Source organism: Mustela lutreola, chromosome 4 (genome assembly GCF_030435805.1).
Source record: "Mustela lutreola isolate mMusLut2 chromosome 4, mMusLut2.pri, whole genome shotgun sequence".
Taxonomy (NCBI): Eukaryota; Metazoa; Chordata; class Mammalia; order Carnivora; family Mustelidae; genus Mustela; species Mustela lutreola.
The window spans coordinates 126,733,959-126,760,165 of NC_081293.1; the positions used below are offsets into that span (position 1 = coordinate 126,733,959).

At 38.2% G+C, this 26,207-nt stretch overlaps 1 protein-coding gene across 16 annotated transcripts in view; it reads left to right on the plus strand.

The window, feature by feature from the left end:
- The window catches only part of ADAM22 (ADAM metallopeptidase domain 22), a 221,715-nt gene that overhangs the window by 17,509 nt on the left and 177,999 nt on the right, over positions 1–26,207 (plus strand). For all 16 annotated transcript variants that reach the window (XM_059171028.1, XM_059171030.1, XM_059171033.1 and 13 more), the window contains exon 3: positions 16,104–16,180. In XM_059171028.1, coding sequence (XP_059027011.1) covers positions 16,104–16,180 — 77 coding nt within the window. The remainder of the gene's footprint in view (positions 1–16,103; positions 16,181–26,207) is intronic.

A 26,207-nucleotide genomic window follows, 5' to 3' on the forward strand; every position in this document is an offset into this window, starting at 1 on the left:
AATAATTAAAAAAATATAAAAGAGTCCAACGCTAACCAACAGAACCACCCAGACACCCCTTTAAAAGGTTTTAGAAAGTTGTGTCAATATGAACCTCCTTGTGTCTTTTAGCCATTAATTTTTGTTTCTTGTAGTTTTTCTGGCCATGGCATTAGAGACATTAACACGCTTGAGTTATTCACCCCTTAGCTGTTCTGTGGCATCTACAAAATTGACCATGTGAAGGTGCTTGTGAAAATTTTTTTAGGAAAGCTTTTTTTTTTTTTTTTAAATTTAAAAAAGCTCCTGTTTTAAAGTAGTTCAAACATATAAAAAAGGTAGATAGAATAATGAGAGAGACACTCTTATACTCACCACACAGAATCAACACAAATTTAATAGTTTTGGGTTTTTTTTTTTTTTTTAAGAAATAAACATTATAGATTTCAGCTGATGCTCTCCTGCTTTCCATTTCCTCATCCTTCTCAAGGGAAATCATTATCTTGCAATTAGTGTGCATCCTTCCTGGATTTTTTATACTTTAGCTTCATAAATATTTATCCATAAACAATATATATTACTATTTTGTGTGTTTTGTACATGCACTTATTTGGTATCGTATATTTTTTCTACTTCTCAACATTGATTTTCAATTTCTTATGTTGGTACAGGTAAAATAATTGAATTCTTTCCTTTTTATTTTTTTCTGGCTTTCCATGTTATAAACTTACCATCATTTATTTTTATGTTAATGGTATTTATAGATTGCTTTCAAGTTATGTAGAGAAGTTCTGAACTTCTCTACATAATGCCAGGTTATATAGTGATACACCAGTTTATATTCCACTGACAGTGCCTAAAAATTTCTGTATATTTCTATCTTCATAATCACTTGGAATGCTAAGACTTAAAAACTTATAAAAATATTATGGATGTGAATGGTGTCTCGCCATTCAAGGCTATTAGAGTATCACTGACTGTATTCTCTACACTGTGTAGTTTTGTTTCCATAAAATTAATTCAAATATCATGTGGAATTTGTTTTCTTAAAATTGAATGAGTAACAGTGCAGCTTTATTACTTTGGGCTGGGAGGCCTCCCTGCCTCAGCTGAGGCCTCAGTGGTCTGTATCCTCCACAAGGCTGTTCCCAGCCAGGACATGAGCAAAGGAAGGGAGAGCAGGACACAAATTGGCTAACAGGCAGTGGGATTAAAGGGTGGACTCCAGGTTTCTAAACCAGGCTGTATTAGAATTTGTATGTAGAGCTGGGTTAGAGGATGAGATGCTTTCTTTTGATAACTTGTTTTATTTTCTTTTTGAAAACCATGTCTTTTTTTTTTTTTTTTAAGATTTCTCAACATTGATTTTCATTTCTTATTTATTTGACAGAGAGAGATCCCAAGTAGGCAGAGAAGCAGGCAGAGAGAGAGAGGAGGAAGCAGACTCCCTGCTGAGCAGAGAGCCTGATGCGGGACTTGATCCCAGGACCCTGAGATCATGACCCTAGCCGAAGGCAGAGCCTTAACCCACTGAGCCACTTAGGCGTGCCTTGAAAACCGTGTCTTATTTGAAGAGCCTCAGAAAGCAAAAATCTAAAGAACAGACCTTTGAGGAAAAATGGCTTCCAAATTTTTATACAAAGTAACAGTTTTTATAACAAAGTCCATTTTCTTCTGTGAAAACTTTGCATTTGCAATGGTGTTTAAGACAACAATCCTAATTTTTTTTTAATTTTTATTTTATTTATTTATTTGACAGAGATCACAAGCAGGCAGAGAGGCAGGCAGAGAGAGAGGGGGAAGCAGGCTCCCTGCTGAGCAGAGAGCCAGATGTGGGCCTCTATCCCAAGACCCTGAGATCATGACCTGAGCCGAAGGCAGAGGCTTTAACCCATTGAGCCACCCAGGTGCCCAACAATCCTAATTTTTTAATATAATTTTTGTACTTTATTTTTTATTTTTTTCATTTAAAGATTCTATTCATTTATTTTGTACTTTATTTTTTAAAAAAAATTTAAATATTTTACTTGAGAGGGAAAGAGGGCACACACACATGCCGGTGCATGCACCTAATCAGGGGGAGGAGCAGGCGGGGAGGGACAATCAAACTCAGTGCTGGGCACAGGCACAGTGTGGGGCGCAGTCTCAGGAGCTTGAGATCAGGACGTGAGCTGAAACCATGAGTCAGACACTTAATCAATGAAGCCACCTAGGCAGCCCTTAATATAGTTTTTTAATAATAACTTTTTTGAGATATAATTCATGTACTGTAAAATTTGTGTACCTTTTAGCAGTGGCTTTTAATACAACTTTTAGTCATTCTCAGTTCTCTTTTTTCTCCTGTTTGAATCGTCCTGTTGTTTTGGGTCCCCTTGTCTACAAGCTATGATCAGAAGCTCCTTTGCCGAGCTTTTTGTTGAGATGACTCTGCCCCGCCTTAGACATGGCCCTCAGCGCAAGGAAGAACTTCCATTTTCTTGCAGTGGATTTCCATATTTAATAAATATTTTAACACTTAATCAATCAACCATGTGTTTCTGCATTTCCAACAGTTTTCAACAAACAGGCTTTCCAGAATCTGTTATTTCAAAGTTGATTGTGTTATTTCTCTTTCTCAAGAAATAATTAGGTTAGAAGAAATCCGTATGCTTTCATTTTAGCATCATATGCTCACTGTGGGATGTGTTCAGGAGAAGAACTCCAAATGCAGATACTTTTGCCGGTGGTAGTAGCAGGGGTTGTGTGTGTCTTTGTGGAGAGTCTTTGCGGACCATCCCATCTCCACCAGGGCCGGTGGGTCAGTTTCAATTCTCACCTTCCAGTGGATGAGAGAAACAGCTACACTTGTCTCTGAACCTTCTGGCCTTGCTGCAGTTGGGTATTTTAGTTATGTTTGAGCCATTAATCATGCCTTTTTATAGCTCCTGTTCTTTGCAGTGTGTTTTCACTAGAACTAGAGATTCTCGATTTCTCCTTTCATCATCCTGTCTTTGAATAATGAAGGAACAGAGAAGATTGAAAATATTTCATAGACTTTGATTCTTGTTCCTTTCCTTATGAAGTTTAAACTTGCCAGCTTTGCAATTAAAATTTTTACTCTTTTTTTTTCCAGATTAAGGCTTAGTAAAGTGTGTGTGTGCACATATACATGAGAGAGAGAGAGAGAAATGGAGTTATTTCTTGTGATTATATTTGTGAACTGATGTTTTAAAAATTCACTCCACAAATATTTATTGAGGGCCTACGACGTGGCAAGCACTGTTCTGGGCCCTTGGGATACATCAGTGAATTATTAAAAACAACAAACACCTGATTTCCTTTTTTATGGGACTTATATTCTGGCAGATAAACATATAAAAAATGACAAATTATATGGTATATTAGAAGGTGATGAGTTCTACGGAGAAGGAGAAACATATACCATGATAATGGGGATTGGGAGTATGGGGGGGCGGTGTGGGTATCATAGGTTGTAATTTTTGATAGGGTGGTCCACTGTGTCTTGCAGAGAGTGACATTGGTAAAAGACTGGAAGGAAGCGGGGAGTGAGCCAGGCATGTATATCAGGAAGAGCATTCCAGAATGAAAGAACAGCCGGTACAATGACCCTAAGACTGGCGTGTCTGTAAATTATGAGTAACAGTGCTGTTACTCCAAAGATTTGTGTTGGAAGGTCTCACTGAAAACTGTACTGGGGTAAATATTTGGAATTATCCATGTGTCTGGCAGTATTTTCAGTTGTATCCTGTCTTCTCAAAGGATTGTATTTTCTCACCAAAGAAGAACATATAGATTTTCACTTTGGTGTTTAAATGTAATCCATTCCCCTCCATCTCCCCATGGTATTATGCATTTTGATTATTCTTTGCAAGGTAGTATTACTTCCGTGCAGCTAAATGTACTCCTCTCTCATGTTTAGTACATGTGTGGCTATGGTTTACTTTCTTTGCAGGATGTTTTATTCTGTGTGGTTGGTAGGTATTTTTAGAGCTAGTGTGCTGTAAAGCTTACAAAGTAGTACATAATTTCTCCTGTACTTAAGAGATGAGCGGCATGCTTCCAACAGATCTTTGAACATATCCTGTTTCACAAATGGAGGCAATAGCCCTAAATTGCATTAAGAGAGTTTTGTTAGCTATATAGGAGAGAAAATAAGATGATTCAGCATTGGAACAGACCATAAATAGAGGTTGGGGAACTGTTTCAAAAACTTATAAAATAGTCTCAGCCATAATTTTTTCAAAATAATTTCTTTTTCTTTAAAGAATTTTTTATTTATTTGCAAGAGAGAGACAAAGAGAGCAGGAGCAGGACGGGCAGAGGGAGAGGGGGAGAATCTCAAGCAGACTATGTGCCAGACTCTGCTCAGTTGCATGACCGTGAGATCACGAGTGAGCTAAAACCAAGACTTGATTGCTTAATGGACTGTGCCCCCCTGGGGCCCCTCAAAATAGTTTTGAATAGATATATATTTTTTACCTAACAAGTGGGAAATTAATCACTTAAGTCATTGAATTTCCCTAAAACTCCCAATTCCCATCTTTCTCCTATAGGTAATGCATATTTCTTTCTTTTTTTTTTTTTTTGAAAGATTTTTTAAAAATTTATTTATCAGAGAGAGAGAGCAAGCACAGGCAGACAGAGGCAGAGGGAGAAGCAGGCTCCCTGCCAAGCAAGGAGCCCGATGTGGGACTCGATCCTAGGATGCTGGGATAATGACCTGAGCCGAAGGCAGCTGCTTAACCAACTGAGCCACCCAGGCGTCCCGGTAATGCATATTTCAAGTGCTGTAGCTAAATGATGACCACACTCATTACCAAGTATTAGTTGATTAAATTGGGCATGGAATACAGGTCAGAAATTTTCAAGGACCATTAGTGGAATGCACATGCTAAGAAGGGTTACACTCTCTTTAACAATGGTAGTGCTTGTAACTGCTAGAGAACTAAAAGAAGCCAACAAAATAGTTTAAACAATGAAAGCAACCTTTATAATGATTATATTCCTAAGAGCTCCTCTCCATTTTTGGCAATTCGCAAAATAACGTTTATTTATATTATTGTCAGAGAACAGTTGTCACGTTTATATTAAATGCATAAATGAGCACATACTTTGTGCCAAGCAAGGTGCTAAGTGTTGGGAATACACAGGCACTTGGTACAGAGAGTGGAGGGTAATGCAGCCATCAGGCATGAGCCTCAGAGAGGAATGGAGGAATTGTCATCTGGAAGTGACAATGGGTAAGCGAGAATAAGTCCGAGCCCTAGATGTAATACAGAATTTGATTTATGTGTACTCAGACTTGTGCTACCCATGTGGTGCAGTGATAGCACTGATGGAGGTAGACTCTTCTGCGCCCCTTGTGTGTACTCAGTCTTCCCAGCAATCCTGAGGTTGGGAATGTTGTTCGCATTTACTCAACGGAGAAACTAAGGCATGGCGAGTTTAAGTAACTTGCCCAAGATCATTAACTTGGGGAAGGGGTGGAGGTAGAATTTGAAACAGGAAATCTGACTCTGGAATCTAGGGTCTTAGCCAGTACTCTTTGCAGCTTTTCATAAGAGACTGCTCACAATTTTAAAACAGAGGGAAACTCGAGGATAAAAACACTTTAGCACTGGATTATTCCCTTATATGGTTGTAAAGTGTCCTTGTAGACCATTAAAATCTGTGGACAGGGACTGTATTTCCTCTAAGTCTTCTGCGGTTCTCATAGGATCCTGTGCACAGGGAAGGGGTTCAGGAGGAGGTGGTGGTATGAAGATGGTAGACCCATGTAGGGAAGACCAGAGAAGGACAAAGGGGATGGCTCAGTGGCCCTTCATTAAGGATCCTGTTCTGGGGAACATTTCAGTCAGGAGTCCCTGCCAGGAGGCAGCTTCCCAGAAACTCAGTGGGCATAGTTTAGAGCCCCTACCTACACATTTTTCAGCAGTGAATAAATTCTCCTACAGCATCATTTAATAAATCAATTGAAAAATGAACTCTATGTTACTTCAAAGTCTTCATTTGCTTCCGAGCAACAAGCTATAAAAAACTATCATGAAATGGACAGAAAAGCCATGCCCAGTCTGTTTCCTTTGTGAAAGAGAATCAAGATGTCTTGTAGGAATCCTTTCTTTAACCCAGCATGCCAGATGCACGAAGCCTTCATTATGCTCTAATCTGTGCTCAGTAGAGGCAACAACTAGAGAGTTTGTTCAGCTTCATATCAAAACACATCAACAGCATAGAGACCCAGGTCATTTATGGAACATCAGAAACAGTCCAGTGCCCCTGCATGTGTGCTCCTTTGTTAAGGCTAAGAGTTTAAACATGGGGAAAAAAAAAATGGCTCCAGGGACGCCTGGGTGGCTCAGTTGGTTAAGCAGCTGCCTTCGGCTCAGGTCATGATCCCAGCGTCCTGGGATCGAGTCCCACATCGGGCTCCTTGCTCAGCAGGGAGCCTGCTTCTCCCTCTGCCTCTGCCTGCCATTCTGTCTGCCTGTGTTTGCTCTCTCCCCCTCTCTCTCTCTCTGATAAATAAATAAAATCTTTATAGATGGGAAACTTAAAAAAAAAAAAAAAAAAAAAATGGCTCTGCCTAGCTGGGGGCTCCCTGGTTTCACCAGCCCACCCTAAGGAGGCCATGGCTGCTTGTGACTCTATTTACATCTCCTTTTTTTTTTTTCTCTCTCTTTTTAAACTTTTTTTAAAAATAATTTTTTGGTTTTTCTTATAAACATATAATATATTTTTATCCCCAGGGGTACAGGTCTGTGAATCACCAGGTTTACACACTTCACAGCACTCACCATAGCACATACCTTCCCCAATGTCCATAGCTTACATGTCCTTTTTTGTTTCTCACATGGAGGGAGTCACGTTCTATCATGCCTTTGACATGAAGTTGTTTCTAGCAAGAGCTGAGTGTATGCCAGTGAAGAGAAAAGTGGTGGGACTAAAGATTTGATTTCTTTTTATATTTAGAAACTCTCCAATATTATGTTGTGGTTCTCTCTCTCTTTTTTTTTTTTTTTTCTCTTGTGAATTTATGTTTCAGGGCCAAGGGATACTCTATGCTCGATTCTGACATCTTATCATTAGACACTGTTTGCTTGTCCTAGTCTTGAAAACCCTTTAGTGATAATCTGTGTTCTGTCTCCCTCTTTTAGGGCAGCAGGTATCCTTCTGTTCTGATTTTTTGGAGTCAGACTCTCCAGCTTATAGAGTTTGCTTGTATCAAGTAGTAATTATTTTCTAGGTTACAGTTGGCTACAATCTTTCCTTGCCATAACACACATGCAAGCCTATTGGAATTACATTGGATAATGTGATTTGATTGGTTGAATTTTCTGTTTCCTCTCGTAACAGTCTTGCTTTCAGACATGATTTACAGTCCGTATATTTTTCAAAGGCATTTCACTTTTCTAGGGGAGTTGTTTAGTGGTAAAGATTAGGTGACAAAAATGATCTATTTATTGCTAGGGCTAATAGTGACTGACTCCAATAAATGAAAAAAGTATAAGTAAAAGTAATTGCTAGAGTTTCTTTCATTACCCTTATCCAACAGAATAATTTCATGATTTTGTTACCTGTTTGATTTTTCCTAGTAACATGTTTGAAAAATTATACTTACTTAATCTTTAGATTTTGGTGCTTTTTTTTTTTTAAAAGATTTTATTTATTTATTTGACAGAGAGAAATCACAAGTAGGCAGAGAGGCAGGCAGAGAGAGAGGAGGAAGCAGGCTCCCTGCTGAGCAGAGAGCCCGATGCGGGACTCGATCCCAGGACCCTGAGATCACGACCCGAGCTGAAGGCAGCGGCTTAACCACTGAGCCACCCAGGCGCCCAGATTATGGTGCTTTTGAAGTTAGTATTCCCAAAAGATTATAGACTAGATACATGTAATGCTGTACATAAAACAAAAGTTTTCCTACTGGGTATTTGTGTTTTCTCTCAAACATACATCATGGATGGATTATGAAAGCTTTCCTCTAACATGAGGGCAAGGAGTTATTCTTCAAATCAGTTTGGAGACATCAGCTGGTAGTATGTGAATCATACTACCAGTTTAAAAATCTGGGGGACAGATTCATGTCACACTAAATCTCTATAACAGTTTCTTGCTATGTTCTAACCTGTGTGTGCATGGAAGAGTCCATGATTTGAGACGTGGTTTCCTCAGAGATGGCTGCTATTGTTTTATTTCCCTCACACAAGTTTGCCTTTTTTCCTTTCCTTCCTAGTTGTGGTAAGGTGGCAAGTGTATTCTTCATATCAATCTTCGTTCTAACTACTTGAGAAACAAACAAACAGAAAGAAATATTTTCAGGGGTTCTTGTCTCTGAAATTCTCTCATTTAGTGTCCTCTTGAAGAAAGCCCTTGGTGGGTGAGTGATGAGTTTCAGAAGAAAAAGCATCTTTTGAATATCTTGGACATTAGAAACTTACTGCCTATTTTTTTTTCCTTTTAAGCAGGAATTTTGTTTTTGCGATATTTTACTTGATTATTTCTTCACTGTGTTCTTGGAAAATTTGTGGACAGTGGAGATATGTTAGGAAGTTAGGAATCTGGTCCTTTTACAGTTTAGTGTATGTATGTGTAAGTTTATGTGTGTGCAGGAAGCCCTCCAAAGTTTACATAATTTTAGTCTTTAGTTCTAGGGGAGAAAAATCCTTTTTTATCCTACGTGAATTTGCTTCCCAAGGAAAATGCTATGGAATTCTTATGTGCCAGCTAGTCATCATGGGATTTTGTTCAGTATTATTTCTGATTTTTCTTTCCTTGAATGCTTGGAGCTAACCCTTTAGTGGAAATGAACCATAACTCTCAGACATCTCTAATATCTTTGCAAAGAAGATGAAATTAATCAAGCAAGCAGACAAAAATGCATTGACATACCAGCACTGAGTGAAGTGAATCTTGATGTGAAGAACTCGCCATTCTTACTTTTTGTTCTTTGGACTTGGCCTGTTTCCGATGTTGCCTCCAGGAGAGACTGGGACCCAGCTGGCAAGAGACAACCCTTATTTAGAAGTCTGCTTTTAAAATGATCTGACTTAGAGCGGAACTGACTAGTTATTCATTTGATAATGTAACAGCTTAACTGTTTACTGATTTTTCCCCTCCTCTGCTCTTTTTATCTGTCTTTTACTTAGCTTTCAGTAGTTACATTATTCTTTGTAACAAGCTGTTATATACTTTCACCATAAACAAAAATTTTTAAGTGTTTTTCTCACAGCATTCTGTAACTTATACTCCTTTCAGTTCACATTTGGGGAAAAGCAAGATGAAATATAGGAAGGTTTCATAACTTACTTTTAAATATCGAGTCACTAGTGGGACCAGGAAGACATGTCATCTTTTTCCCCAACTTTCTTGCAGTAAGGAAAAGTATCTGTTTTCCAGGGCTGATTCATCTCTCGTCTGCTCCTTTTGTCTGCTGATTTTGTCGCATCCAAACGTTGGGGTTCCTTGCACTCAGATTTAATTACAGCTCAATAGCACTACATATTATATTGTTCTCAGGCTGCTAAAGGTCTTAGAGGCCTTCTCTGACTTCAGAATTACACGAGTAAGCGTTTCTTGTTCAGGCCTAAAATGAAGACCTAGTAATGGGCGGTTAATGGCCAAGATGATGGAGAGACTGATTTATCAGCAGATAGCTGGAGCATAAATAGGTAATGAGGCTGCCTGACTTCCGGAGTGGAGATGAGAATATCAAGGCTGGTTGGTGCCTGTGTCAGCACAGTCTCTCTGCCTCTAGTTGTTGGAGCAGGGGCCACTGGAGAGAAGGGCCCATGGCCGTAAAGAAATCAAAGCCTTCAGGGCTTCCAGGGTCACCCCGACTGGAAACTTCAGCCAGGGAAATTCAGAGAATGCTTGTCAAGGACTCATTAAAGAAAGTTGTGTGTGTGTGTTTGTGCGTGTGTTATATATGGCTTCACCTAGAGGTTCCTCGATGCAGAGATTTATATGGTATAATATCTATCCTTGGGTCATCCACCCCAAAACAAGGGTATGTCCCATTGAATGAACAGGTTTGCATCAATGCAAAATTTTTCACATCAATTCAAGTCAGTGCAAGAACTGGCATTTGAGTTGGAGACCAAGTTCAACTAGAAGGGAAAACCATGGGAACTGGTTACGTGTTAGGCTCACACATGTTAGCTCTGCACAGAATTCCATTTACTAACCTACTAGCCAAGGGAACACTATCCGGCTGCTGTGGCCCCAACAAATTGTAGAATGAGGAATCTTAATGTTAATAGATGTGTCTCCTTGAGCTCTTTTGTTAGAAGTTCACATAAGGCCGTGGAGTAATTACAGTGGGATCCTGGTGATTTTTCAATTGGACTTTTCTGTTGTAGAAAAAGAAAGGGATGATATATGCAAGTGAGTATTGGTATTTTGTTTTTTACTGATCTCAAGGTATATTAGATGCCAGGAATTACACTTGTATTTTTTTTTTAAACTAACTTGAAGTGAATAGTAAAGTATTTTGGATGCAGAAAAGCTAAAGATTCTGTTACATGCATTAAAGACTTCTTTTTAATAATGTTAATTACTTTAACAGTTACCGGGTTACACAATGCCATTTAACTGGTAATCTCCTACCTCCATTGGTATTCACTGATTCATTATTCAAGTTGGGTTTAATTAAAAACCCAAACTCTCTTGTCTTTCTCTTTGTGTCAGAGTTCTGATTCTCCCGTGAAAGTTTCAGTGTCAACTTAGCTTTAAAAAAATGGTTATGAATAAAGCAGTCTTGAAAGGTTCATTTGTACTTACTTGATCTTTCGGATATGTAGGTTGGCCCTGGTTCATGGGCTCTAGTCGATGCAAGGAGAGAAAGGCTGCCAAGAGGCAAAATGCACAGGAGCATGGGGTTATGTTAGCTTCACATTGAAATTTCAGCTGTTATCCATGAATAATAAATAGGCCTCAATCTGGGAATTTGTAGCAGGTTCTTCTGGTCCTAAAATTCTGTGATTCATTTTTGAAATTTGAATTTAAAATTATCCTTACATAATTTTATTGGTTTATTAAGTTTTCTTGCCATCTGGATAGTTATTTTATATCTTCTGATGTTTTTCTCTCAATCTTTTGTTTCACAGCTCCTAGAGAGGTTAGCCTCAGTGCTGTCTCAGTCCTTAAAACACACACATACACTCACACACTTTGCCATGCCTATGTAACTTTTTTTCATTAAAAGATGGATTTCTATGTCTACTTTAAACTAATTCTTAATTTCTTAGGTTGTGATCAATTGGCCTCAGAACCTTTGCTCTGTGTCCGATGTGGTAACGCTATTGATTTTTCTAGTGAAAACAGATTTCTAAACACTGTTTTTCATCATTTAATTTTCTTTTCATATGCTTTAAAAATGTTCTTTAGAACATTTTAGTGACTTTAAAAATGCTATTATAATAATTAGTCTTAAGAACCCAGTAAAACTTGCAAGTACCTCCACACTGCAGTATGAAAACTAGGATGAAGCATGCTGCCAACAGCCTCTGCTACCAAGCAGTGTGACTTTGCAAATGACATTTGTCCACAATGGCCTGTTTTCTTCTCTGTAAAATAAAGATGATGTATTATATGAGCTTTAAGAGTTTTCTCCATATTACTGTATGATACTGAAGCATTTGATTAATAGTTTTTGAAATCGCAAATCATTCTTTTTTTTTTTTTTTTTTTTAGATTTTATCTATTTATTTGAGAGAGAGAGAACATGAGCTGGGTAAGGGGCAGAGGGAGAAGCCGACTTCCCACTGAGCAGGGAGCCCGATGCAGGGCTCAGTCCCCTGACTCCAGGACTGTGACCTGAGCTGAAGGCAACTGCTTAACTGACTGAGCCACCCAGGCTTCCCAAAATAGCAAATCATTCTTATGAAGTAATTTGAAAGAATGCATTTCTGCAAAATTACATTTTTTACATATCTCTGAGAGCCATTATTACCTTTTAGCATTCAAATGGAAGTTAATAAGCATTAGAATTTTTGTTTGGCAATATATGTTAGCATCCAGCCCCCAAAAGGGGAAAATCCTGATATTATACTAGTTCTCTCTTCTCAAACATTTCCTTTTCATTTGAACTAAAAAGGCTGGGTCTAAGATTAACTTTCTGAGAACCATCTTGGCTCACATTGATGGTGTTGGCCAGGAAGCTAGATTGTTAATACAGCATGAAGTCAGTGTAATTCTACTTAATTATTTCTCCAAGATAACCTAAAGGCGTAAACATATTTGTTCTCTTTGGTCTGCTTTTTAAAGTCAAACATGGGGAAGGCAGGTTCCAGAAAGAGAGAAGGCCACACAGAATGCAAGGAAACCATGCTAACATTTATTTCAGCCATCACCACTGCCAGTTTGGTTTGGCCGGGAGTCTTGAGTTTGGAGTTTGATCCTTGTGCCTTCATGAATGTCTGAGCTCCAGCTGTGAGAGCCTTGGTTTTAACCAATCCGTGGAAGAGAATGACATTGAACCACTGGTGAAATCAGCTCTTTATGGCAACTGCTTTTCTTAATGTTCGGGTACATTGCCAGTGATGCTGTATTTGGTTTCCCTTTGCTATTGTAACACATTACGACAAACTTAATATTATAAAACAACAAAAATTAATTTTCTTACAATTCCATAGATGAGAAGCCTGGAATGGGTTTTGTAAAGCTAAAATGCAGATGTTGGCAATACTGTGTTTCTCTAGTGGAGAATTTTCCTTGCCTTTTCCAGTATCTAGAGGCTGCCAGGATTCATTGGCATATGGCTTTTGCCTCACCGTATTCTAATTTCTATTTCCATCATCATGTCTCCTCTGACTCTGACCCTTCTAAGACTCGGGTCTTACAAGGACTCTTGATTAGATTGGGCCCACCTGGATAACCCAGGATAATCTCTCCATCTCAAGGTGCTTAAATTTGTCACATAAGTAATTCCCTTTTGCCGTGTAAGATAATATGTTCATAGGTTTCTGGGATTAGAGTACAGGTATCTTTAGGGCCATTATTCCATCTACTACAGATTCCTTTTACTCACTCATGTGTCCCCTAGATGCCAGATCCTCCCAGAGCCTTCTAGGACCACCTAGAATCCCAACCCCGGTCACCTGTTTTATTACCATGTTTTATTACCATGTTTTATTAAATCTGGGAATAATGTATTTATTTTCTTAGTTTATTTTTTATTGTTCATCCTCTGTCATTTGTCACTTTCTGTCTCCCTCCCCTAGAAAATAAGCCCCACTAACAGAGAAACGTGGTCAGCTTTCTTTACTAAATCAGAATAGCTCCCAGCACTTGCTAGACTCTCAGAAGGTTTTTGTTGAGTGAATCAATCCTTGTACAGACTAAGGAAGCTTGCCTGAGATTAAAACAATATTAATATACTGTTGTTCCTGTTACTATCAATAATGCAAGCGTTTTTTTACTAAACAGCAGTTAAACATGCTGTCAATAGGTTTTCTTTTGAATTTAAGTAATGCGTTTCTCTTTGGGACACGTGCGAGATCAATAAAATAAGATACTAGCTGTTCTAAACTGAAGCTGCAGGAAAAACAAAACCTAAGAATTAGATGAAATTAGTATAAACAATAAGTATCTTGCTGAGAAAGAACGGTATTGTTATCTTGGTCCCTACACTGAATCGGGATACCATGATGAACAGCATGGGGCCTCTCCCCTATTCACCCCAGTTATGTGCCAAGAAAGAATGGAGAGAAGAGAGGTTTTAATGGAGACATCATTTCTGGTAAGCAGCACTTTCCGCAGGCTGTTCCAAAACATGGTTGTTAGCACTTCAGGAAACTCAGAAAGCTTTTAGACAAAAGGAAAGACATTATCCACTGACGTGGCATTAAGAACAACTTTGATGGAAGGAGTGCATTTCTGTAGGCAGGTAATTTATAGCTGTTCCGTTGTTGTTCATTTATGTATCCAGGTGACTGATAAAACCTCAAATGAGTCAGTCAGGAAATACTTATCGAGTACCTGACGCGGGTCACTACGTGTTCACCTCATATGATAGTGAACAGTATTGAGGAGGAGGAGAGGAGGTGGTTGGAAAAGACTGGGAAGACTTCATGGAGGAGGAGTGTTTAGACTGAATCATGTCTCCTCCAAAAGTCCTGTGTTGAAGCCCTAACCCCTGCTGTGACTCTGGAGATAAGACCTTTACAGACGTAACTGAGGTTAAATGAGGTAGTTAGGGTGTGCCATGTGTGCACATGTATAGAGAAAAAGCCGCATGAGGACAGTGAGAAGCCAAGGAGAGAGGTCCCGGGAGAATCCAAATCTGCCTACCCCTTGATCTTACAGTTGCAGCCTTCAAGACTATGAGAAAGTAAATTTCTGTTGTTGAAAACTCCTCGTCTGTGACAGCCCTAAGAGACTGATAAAAAGAGGAGCTTGAGCTGCATTTTGAAGGATGGAAGGGGCCATTTCTGGGAAATGACCTTGGTGAAGATCACTATCCAAGAGTCTGGTTCAGAAAGGCGCTCCGCAGAAGTGATGGATGAAAGACACCAAAAAAAGTTGGAATACACCCAGCTTGTTGAATTAAAGTGTAGAAGGGAGACTTGACCACAGATAGAGTATGGGTGTGTCCTTGGGGAGTTGTGTGCCATTATGTCTAGGGTGGGGAGAGGTGACTGTGGAGGATCTTGATATCCAGGGAGAGAAAATTTGTGTTTGGTACAGTAGGAAATCTAGGGCTTGCATTTGGGTTTTGGTAAAGAGTCAGTTTTAGATCAGGGAGAGTATGATCTGTGGCAGATAATGGGAAGAGGAAGGTATGGTTTCAAAAACTCTAAGAAGCAAAAAAGCCAGAGTTTGGTGACAGCCTGGTTATTACTTGGGATGAACCGGGAGTTAAAGTTGAACGATAATGAGGTAATGAGGCTGAGAGGTATCCAAACAGTTCTTCATTCTTGGGGCTACATGGGGATTGGAATGTGTTAGCAACTGAGGTATGGTGTTCTTCTACCCCTGCTTCTTTCAAATACTTTAAAAGACAAGAATTATCTTTTCTTTCCAAAAAGCTTTATTATTATCAATTAAGCTCTCTCCTTTCACCTGATACCATAAACTTACTATGTGTGAAAATCCCAGGGATGATTGAGGTGCTCTTAATGGCCCACAGAATCCTAGGGTGTTTCTTTTTTTTAAGATGTGCTGGTTCTCTGGGAACAGTAACGCCATCTGCCTCGTGTACTACTTAAATATGGTTGCTCAGATGGTTTTTATCTATAAAATAGTGTTTGTTTTTTTCTCACTGTTGGAATTTTACATGTTTATTTTAGAAATTTGGATACTAGAGAAATATAAACAAAAAATTTAATTCATAGTCCTACTGATTATCTATAGCTACAGTTAATATTTGGAGAATCAAACAATAAATGGTTTTGTTTCCTTCTTTTCAGTTAATGCACTTGATTATTCAATATGTTAATATTGGTATTATTGGTAACATTATATATTTTTTTTAAGAGTCCCTTGTGATTTTCTCTGGGAGTTCCTAGAGTAACATAGGAAATGGTGATTTTTTTTTCCCCTAACAAATTTTCATAGGTGATATTTTCAGTAGTTAGCAAAGATTGAGTTTTGCTCTAAAAAGATGTGGAGACGTCTATGAAATTATGTTTGGCAAATTAGAACTGAAATATTATTTTTAAAGTAAATTTAAATTTAATATTAAATATCAGATAGGATTAAAGAGGTTTTTTTTTTTAGATTTAGATACCTTCCTTGTAAATATGTTATCCATCTTATTATTTTACTCTTAAATTGAACATATTTTCCCCTCTTTTTTAATGTACAAAGTTTAATTTTAAAGGAGCCCATCATATAATATAGAGTAAAATGGATGAAGTGCAGTCTTCTTGGAAATGAACTGTTTAGCCACTTGAGTAAACCAGAAAGGTAGGGTACTTGCCCTCTGGGGTGAGGTAGTACTTTACTTCAGATGGGTGAATGCTTGGCTTCTAAGAAGGTATGGATTTTACTTTTTTCCTTTACGCTCCATGCTGAACCTGTTTTCTAATTTATGATATTATAAATCTTTTTGAATCATCATAAGAAATGCTTATTGTCTGATTGCTGTGGCTGAATAGTAAGTACCTTTCTTCTTTTTGATATTGCAGTTGACTCATGTTGACCAGGCGAGCTTCCAGGTTGATGCCTTTGGAACATCCTTCATTCTTGACGTGGTGCTAAACCAGTAAGTCCTTGTTGAGCTGCATTCCCTTTGATCAGATACACATTCAATCCACTTTTATAACCTTTTGTAAAGTTTTGTTTTCTTACGATACTTTACTTCATCTTCCTGTATCAATTCGATAACTACATTTAAAACTTTTGTATCTGTTGTAAGTTATAAAGTCTGGCAAATAACAGGAAATGGATATCCATTTGAAATTGAACAGCTGTAACAGATTTAAGAAGGTAATGTGGAGGTCAAGACTAACTAATATTTTGCATAAGAATATATCTGACCTAAGTTCCTCTGAATGCAATAAATTGTAAAAATAATATTTTGGGTATTAAAAATGTCTTTCTTTAGAACAGCAGATGTGTGACCCCTAATAATGGCATTAGGTGCATTGATTTGGGAGTCAGTTTCTTTGAGGTTTAGGGTACTGGATTATTTTGTAAATAGGATGTAATTTTGGAAATTCTGTTTTTCAGTTTCGTTAGATACCCTTCAAGTATTCATTAGCCACATGTGGCTAGTGGTTACCTTATGGGATAAGGCAGAACATTTCCATCACTGCAGAAGGTTCTGTTGAGCAATACCGGTTTAGAATTCTTTTGGGGAATGGGCATATATGACCTGTTAAGATTATTGAGCTAGGTCAGTCAGTATTTGGAAAAAGAATTCACATCTTCCTTTTAGATTCCAGACCATGTCCAATGGATTAAGTTAATAATTAGTCTTATTAGTATCCTAGTTTTTGTGGAATTTTTTTAACAAAATGTTACAATTCCATCTTTTATGTTAATATTTAAGGCATGTATTAGTTCATTTTTTATCTTTTTTTACATTTTATGTATTTATTTATATGAGAGAGGGAGAGAGTAGGGGAGGGGCAGGCAAAGAGGGGGAGGCAGAGAATCTCAAGCAGGAGACACCCTGAGTGTAGCGTGCAGAGCCCTTGCAGGATTCGATCCCACAGCCTGGATATCATGACCTGAGTCAAAACCAGGAGTCGGTTGCTTAACTGACTGAGCCACCCAGGCACTCTTAGTTTATTTTTTAATTAAGTTGTCTCATAGATACCTCTTGTAGGTTGTCTCCCCTCTCTTCATATTTTTGTAGTTCACAAACAATTTAAACACTGAAACACATTGTTTTAGGTGGAAGGTGACTTTTTGGGTGATCCATTAATCCATTAATTAATCATCCATTAATGATTAATGATCATTAATAGGAGTTGTTTGTTCTTTGATCATGTACATTTCTATAATGTAACATAAATTTTTAAAAACGGTAACATGGGGTACCTGGGTGGCTCAGTCCTTCGGGTGGCCTACTTTTGATTTCGGCTCTGGTCATGATCTTTGGGTCATGGGATTGAGCCCTGCATCTGGCTCCTTGCTCGGTGGGGAGTTGGCTTGGAGTTCTTTCTCTCCCTCTTCCTCGCCACCGCCCCCCCCCCCACCCCCGGCTTATGCATGCACACACACATTCTCTCTCTCTCTCTCTCTTTAAAATAGATAACTAAATCTTTTTAAAAAAGAAAGAAAATGTAACATTAACTGTATTTCTATGCTCATTAAAATACAACTTATTGCTTGTTTTTAAAATTAATGGTTTAGAACATATATAATTAAATGCTTTGTACCACACGCTATTTAATCTAATTTCATAGAGCATGAGATTGTGTTAGTATGATTTGTATCTTATATTCCTGCTTGATGTAAATACCCTAAAACTTACATGTTTAAGTGACTCATTGTGGTTTTTCAGCAAGTTTGATGTTATAAAGTTTTTTAAAACTAATTTTAAACGAATGCATGCTCCTTAGAAAAGTAATGACAAAGTAGCAAAAATAGTCTCACAAATTGTACATAGGAATGGATTGCCCTGTTTTATTTTTTATTTTTATGTTTTTTAGAGAGAAAGAAAGTGTATGCAAGCAGGAGGGCAGAGAGGTGCAGTGGGAGAGGGGGAGAGAGAATCTTAAACAGGTTCCTTGCCGAGTTCAGAGCAACAGTAGGGCTTGACTTCCACACTGAGATCATGACCCTGAGATCATGACCTGAGCTGAAATCAGGAGTCGGACACTTAACCTACTGAGCATGCAGGGACCCCCAGATTGCCGTATTTTACATTGTAACCCTCCCTGCCCTCATTCCCTTATCAACCTTACTACCTATGCTCCCCTACTTCATTTTTAAGACAATATTCATTGCCATTTAATATGGTTTGACTCATATGAAATCACCATTTTTGCAGGTCAAAAAGTTCAAATACCAGCACTGTCTTAGGGTCAATTAATATTTCTATATTTTAATTACGTATTTTGTTTATTATCTTTTTCCTCCCACTAGAATGTAAGCATCTTGAGGCAGAGATTTTCTTTCCTTCCTTGCGGTCTTTCCTTCCTCTGCTGGGCAGAATATGTACTAAATTCCAGGCTGGGAAGCCATATAAACTTAGAGACCTTAGAAAGGCTGGAATCCACCACGACAAAGAGAAGGCAGATAAGGATGGAGGCTGTCAACTGGGGAGAAGGCAAACAGCAAAAAAGAAACAGAGGATAAGTATTTGGGAATGTCTTCCAAAAACTGAACATCTATATTTAGATGACTTAGGAAATCAGATTCCTAGGTCAGATTCCTAGTTTTTAGTTCATTGAGTCTTCCCTATCCCTCCTTTATTATTATTATTTTTTTTTTTTAAGATTTTATTTATTTATTTATTTATTTGACAGAGAGAGATCACAAGTAGGCAGAGAGGTAGGCAGAGAGAGAGAGAGAGATGAGGAAGCAGGCTCCCTGCTGAGCAGAGAGCCCGATGTGGGACTCAATCCCAGGACCCTGAGATCATGACCTGAGCCGAAGGCAGCAGCTTAACCCACTGAGCCACCCAGGCGCCCCTATTATTATTATTTTTTGCATTTTTAGAAACTTTTATTTATTTTTTAAATTTCATTTCAGTGTTCCAGAATTCATTGTTTATGCACAACACCCAGTGCCCCATGCAATATATGCCCTCCATAATACCCAGCACCAGGCTCACCCAACCTCCCACCCTGCTCCCCTCCAAAACCCCCAGTTAATTCCTCAGAGACCACAGTCTCTCATGGTTCATCTCCCCCTCCAATTTCTCCCAACTCCCTTCTTCTCTCCATCTCCCCCTATCCTCCGTGTTATTCCTTATGCTTCACAAATAAGCAAAACCATATGATAATTGACTCTCTCTGCTTGACTTATTTCACTCAGCATAATCTCCTCCTGTCATCCATGTTGATACAAAAGTTGGGTATTCATCCTTTCTGATGGAGGCATAATACTCTATAGTATATGTGGACCACATCTTCTTTATCCATTTATCTGTTGAAGGGCATCTTGGTTCTTTCCACAGTTTGGCAACTGTGGCCATTGCTGCTGTGAACATTGGGGTACAGATGGCCCTTCTTTTCACTACATCTGTATCTTTGGGTAAATACCCAGTAGTGCAATTGCAGTGTCATAGGGTAGCTCCATCTTTAATTTCCTAAGGAATCTACACACTGTTCTCCAAAGTGGCTGCACCAACTTGCATTCCTACCAGCAGTGTAAGAGGGTTCTCCTTTCTCCACATCCTCTCTGACACGTTTACTGTCTTATTAATTTTGGCCATTCTAACTGGTGTAATGTGGTATCTCAATGTGGTTTTGGTTTGAATCTCCCTGATGGCCACTGATGATGAACATTTTTTCATGTGTCTGTTAGCCATTTGTATGTCTTCACTGGAGAAGTGTCTGTTCATGTCTTCTGCCTATTTTTTGACATGATTATCTGTTTTGTGTATTTTGATTTTTAATTTTATTTAATTTTTTCAATAGGAGAAAAGTCAAATTTAGTAGCATAAGTAGGGGAAGTCCACACTTGGAAATTCCCTCCCATCCTTCCTTTATTTATTATTATTTTTAAAAAATACTTTATTTATTTATTTGAGAGAGATACAGGGAGAGAGAGTATGAGCGAGGAGAAGGTTAGAGAGAGAAGCAGACTCCCCTTGGAGCTGGGAGCCGAATGCGGGACTCGATCCCGGGACTCCAGGATCATGACCTGAGCTGAAAGGAGTTGCCCAACCAACTGAGCCACCCAGGTGCCCCTCCCATCCTTCCTTTAAATCACTATTCCTGTGGATAGCCCAGCCTTGGTTTCTGGTTCCTGACATTTGTAAAACCTTGATTTTCAGTTCTCAAAAAAGAAAGGATATTTATTCATGTCAGTTCTACCCTAAACCCCCTCATTCCTTTGGAGGAATCTCTCCGCAAAACATTCTGTTCCTAAGGAGAAACACATATGGGCCATACTTAGCAGAGCATAGATACTCTGGAATACTAAGGGTAGAGTAGAATTTTTTTCGAGATACTGGCAAAAACCTTCCATTGGGCATTTTTCCTCTTTTTGAAGAGGAATTTTGATTTTGAAATGCAAGAAGTACGGAGTATATATTTATATAAAGTACAGAGTATAAAATAATAACATAAATGGAAGTTCTTGGGCTAAGAAATATCCAATGGTTTGGATTTTTGTTGTTGTTGTTGTTGTTTGTCTGTTTTGGTTTTTGCCTAGGATCTTTATTACACATAGGTGGCAGATAGCTGATTTCTTTAAGCTTTAAGAGCCAGGATGATTTGATAAAAAGATTTTTAAAAAAATTTTTGTGAGAAATGTTTTTATTTCATGGTTCCAGTTTACATATTGTTTTGGGGTTGTGTTGGTTAAGGAGCAAGAAGGTTAAAAATCGAATATACTCTTTTTTTATTTTTTATTTTTTAAGATTTTATTTATTTGATAGAGAGAGAGCACAAGCAAGAGGAGCTTCAGGCAGATGGAGAGGGAGAAGCAGACTCCCCACTGAACAGGGAACCCTAAGTGGGACTTGATCCCAAGACCCTGGGATCATGACCTGAATCGAAAGCAGACCTTTAACCTTATGAGCCACCCAGGCACCCTTGAATATACTCTTTTTAAAAGCTATTTTTCTTATGAAGCAATTCTAGGCTGTGGAACTGATAGAGGATTTTTTGGTTTGTTTGTTTGTCTTTTTGTTTTTAAACTGGAGGCAGATAAAGTAGGTCTATGTGTAGTTGGATTCCAGTTGCAGAATGGATCCAGTAATATACATTTCAGATTGAAATGGAAGGAAAAGTATCATTACTTAATATTCCTTCTGAATGTTCAGTACACAAAGTTATCTATAACCATATTATATAAGTTCAACTTATGGGTTATTATTTCTACAGAAGACAGATAAAGAATATGGAATGTTGAAAATGAATATGCCCTGTTGAATATGAAAAGCACAGCCAATTCCTGTTTTTCCAGGTGATTTTTAGTTCTTTCATGAGGTCACACAGTTGTGAAATTTCACTGTTTAATAAATATATTTAAAAAACCCAAACTTATGGCCTGGCCTGGTCAAACTAGACCCACGGCCACACTGGACATTTTCAGAGATCAGTGACTGGTATTACACTTTATTGTGAAACATTCCAGAGAAAGAGAAATGAAGATGTTTTATACTATATATATAGAATTATATATATACACATATATACTATATAAGTAATAATATATATATATATAAAATGTATATATAATTGGAGCTATTCTTTTCCTGTAAATCTCTCTCCCATTCTTCAAAAAGTGGACAACTAAACTGCTCAGATAATGAGAAAATTTCCTTTCACTGCTCCTTGATCCTTTTACAAAGAACTACATACATGTGGATATACCCATACCCCTATATACTCATCCTCACACATCCCACAAAGAAGCAGATACTCCACGTGGATATGAAACATATAATTAGGAAGATAGAACCCACCTTTTATAGCATGTTTTTGGGAAGGCAGTCTGTGATACAGCTCCCAGATTTAGATGATCCTGCTCCTAAATTTTGATTGTATTTTACACATTCTTTCCTTCTTCTTATTGTAATAACAATAAAAAAAAGTTTATCTAGCTTAGGATCCTTATGTTGGTGTCTTTTTCCCCTTTTTCACAGTGAGGGATAGGGAGGGCAGCTGTCCGCAGATGGGGTTGCCCCCATACGGGAGGTGGTATGGAAGTAGGATTGGGGTAGGGGGAGAGAGAGAAGCAGGAACAAGATCAGACAAGAAGCATCCAAATTCTGTTCAACTGGGCAAGTCCAATTTTATCTTCTGTCATTTAGCAGAATCATTTGCTAATTAGTCACCTCTTGATTGCTTTGCACTAGTCTTCTTGAATTTGCAGGAAAAGTAGAAATTACAGGGGCACAAGATAGTGTGTGACTCCAACTGGAATTGGAATTTAGGTCTGGAAGTCTCATTTCCTTAACTGCTCTATTTACAGTGTGGATAAAAATAAATGATGGGGATAAGATTATAATTAAATGATGTCATATGATGATAATAAATAACATAATATGTCTTTCACTGTTAATAAATCTGTAACTTAATATCTTACTGTTCAACTAAATTCATTATGGCAAATATTTGTTTTTATATATAAATTTAATGCAAAATTATTCCATAGAAGATGAATCTGTATTGAATGGTCCTTGCTAATAAGGGTCCTTACCTTCATTTTATAAGCATACCATATATAAGTTTGAACGTATGTTTTACACATGCATACGTATGTGTATGTATATGATGTATATGTACACATACATGTATACACACAACCATACGTAAACACATATATATAAATTTCTAAGCCTCTAGTAAGTGCTAAGAGTTATTCTAGCCTGTGAGGACTTGGTAGAAACAAGGAAGGAATCACCCTCCTCTCAGCGAGCCTGTGTTCTAGTCAGAAAATGTGTTAACAAATAAATTTCAGAAGATGACAGTGCCGTTAATAGTAAGTGCCTGGTTTAGAGGTGAGGGTGCTATTGGAGCAGGGGTCAGAGACAGGCTATCCCTGAAGGGATGACATTTGAACTGAAGGGTAGAGAGAACAGCAAGTGTCAAGGCTGTGAGACAGGAATGAGCTTAGTGTGTTTGAAAGCTAGGAAGGTGACATGTGAGGCCGGAACAGGGTGAGTCCAAGGTAGTATTTAAATGAGGTTGGAAAGGTGGCAGGACCCAGATCATGTTAGGGCCTCAATGGCCACAGAAAAGACTTTGGATGATAGTCTAAGCAGAGGCTTCTCGTTTCCCTATACTGTATTTTATAGTATTTATTCCTTTCTCCTTTCCTCACTGACTTATCATCCTGCATTCATCATACTTAGTTATTGTATATTTTAATATCTTCCCAAAGTTATCTCTTCTTAAGATTTATTCATTAATTATTTGGCCTGGTACCACCATACTATTTATTGTACCATTTAATATCTAGCATGGAAAACTCTTTCATTATTAGTTTTCTTTTGTAAAATTTCTTAGAAATTTTTGCCTTTTCTAATATGGAAATTTAGAATAACTTTGTCATTCTCCTTTTGAAATTTTAATTGGACTGTCACTATACCTTATTTTAATTTGGGAAAAGTAGATGTTTTTATAGATAATTGAGTCTTTCCATCCACTACCATTGTGTATTTTTTTTTCTTTTAAATTTTAAAACATCTATGGGACACCTGGGTGCCTCGTTTGGATAAGTGTCTGCCTTTGGCTTGGGTCGTGATTCCAGGGTCCTGGCTTTGAGTCCCACATTGGGATCCTTACTCAGCAGGGAGCCTGCTTCTCCCTTGCCTGCTGCTCCCCCTGCTTGTGCTCTCTCTTGATCTCTCTCTCTCTGTCAAACAGATAAATAAAATCTTTCTTTTTAAAAGATTTTATTTATTTATTTGACAGAGAGAGAGATCACAGGTAGGCAGAGAGGCAGGCGGGGGTGGGTGGGGGAAGCAGGCTTCCTGCTGAGCAGAGTGCCCGATGCAGGGCTTGATCCCAGGACCCTGAGATCATGACCTGAGCTGAAGGCAGAGACTTAACCCACTGAGCTTCCCAGGTGCCCCAGATAAATAAAATCTTTAAAAAAATTTTTTTAGCATCTATTTTGTCTCTCAGTAAAATTAAGTAATACTTTGGGTTTTTTAGATTTTATTTATTTGTTTGACAGAGAGAGAGAGAGAGATCACAAGTAAGAGAGAGGCAAGCAGAGAAAGAGGGGGAAGCAGGCTCACTGCTGAGCAGAGAGCCTGATGCGGGCTCAATCCCAGGACTCCCAGATCATGACTTGAGCCGAAGGCAGAGGCTTTAACCCACTGAGCCACCCAGGCACCCCTGTACTTTGTTTTTTGTAGGTCCTGAACATTTCATGTGGAAACTTCTCATGGGAATTGTAGTTTTTGTTGCTACTGTGGACATTTTTCTATGTTTGATAATTTAGTTATTGATGATGTATAGTAAAGTCATTGATTTGTGTTGAACCTTATTCATTTCTTTAATAATGCTAGTGGTTTTTCTTTGTTGGTATTGGGTTTTCTAGTTTGGCAGTAACAAGACTAGAAAATCATGAAAACATCCTTTTTTTCTTTCCAAAGTGATACTTCGTGTTACTGTTGTCCACCTTGAAGCTTTTTCTGGAAGTTCCTCAAATCTATTACTTGGTGAAAATTACACTTTTGTCTTGGTTCTTTTGGTAATAGGCATATCTCTAGTATTCACTGTTAAGTAGAATGTTGATTATTGATTTTTGAGAGCTGGTCTTTATCAAGATAAAGCAATATCCCAAATCTTGTTTAATAATTTTTTGTTGTTGTTTTTAAGGGAATGAGTATTAGATTTTATTGGATTCCTTTCTAGTCAAATTGAGTGAACTTACTGATTTTCTTATTTGACAACTTTGTCATGTTGCATAATTCATCGTAGTAGCCCATATGTTGCTGGCCTTTCTAGTGACTACAGACTGGAATTACACCTCCTGTTTTTATCTAAATTATTACGGCATAAGACTTTGCTGGCTTTTTTGCTCTAAGTTATCTCCATCTCCAAGTGTGTCCCTCAACTATTTATCACACTTATTGTTGTCTTTTACCTTGCCTCTCCATTTCTACCTCTGACAGATCCCCTGCAGTAGCCTCATGGTAGCTGCTGGGCACAGCTGCCCTCCACCAGTGATGGCTGCTCCCAGTGGCCAGAAATGGTCACTCCAAGAACCCGCAAGCCCTTCTTGTGGAGGGTTGGTGCCACCAGTGAAGGCACAGACATAGCCTCTGCTCAGAGACAGGCAGAAAAAAAGGGCACATTTTTTTCTTTCTTTCTCTGATCCGAGGCAGTTGTCATTCTCTTTTAGCGTGAAAAGCAGTGGGGACATCCATTCTCAGAAAGTGAAATTGGACCGCTACTCTCAGAGTTATGATCTGACCTGACTGCCACAGCTTGATAGTATCTTTGTCAAAGTATAGCTTATTCAAAACAGTATTCTGTGTGTGATGACTAACACCCGGAACACCAAGTACATTTCCTTGTCACAGTCTCTCCTCCTGCATGAGGTGAGAAATAAATTAGGATTATAATCACCCTCCTGAATTAGCTCCAGCTCCTAATTTTCCCTGGTCCAGTGCTTAGACAAGGATAGACGGTTTTTAGGAATGGGGCGGGCTGAAAAACATCAAACATGTTGTGACACAGCTCTGCAATTAACACCTTGATCAGTGTGTAATTGCTTTTCTCTATTGGTTTAGACCTTTGGAAGAGTTCACAGAACTGCCAGGATCTACTGGGGGGATCTCTTCGCCTAAAAAGGGAGGGTTGCCCAATTGCAAATTCTACTTTTTTATTTTAGAATGTGACACCTGATTGTAAGGTTGCTTGGTTTTCAATTTTAAGATCCAGTCTGTTTAGGTACCCCATTACTAGCTACTGAAATAGATAGAAGTTTTATATCAGCAATAATAAATGAGATTATATCAGAGTTAAAAAGCTATATAAAATGAATTCTTTTTACTTACAGCAAAATTCCTTGAAACATTATCTTCTGAACTGTAAGAGTCACATATGTTTTTTAATGTTTAAAAGTCCTTATTTTGAAGAGTCCAGCCACCTTTTTAAGATATAAGTCTTTGATAAATAATAATTTCTGATGGATATTGATAT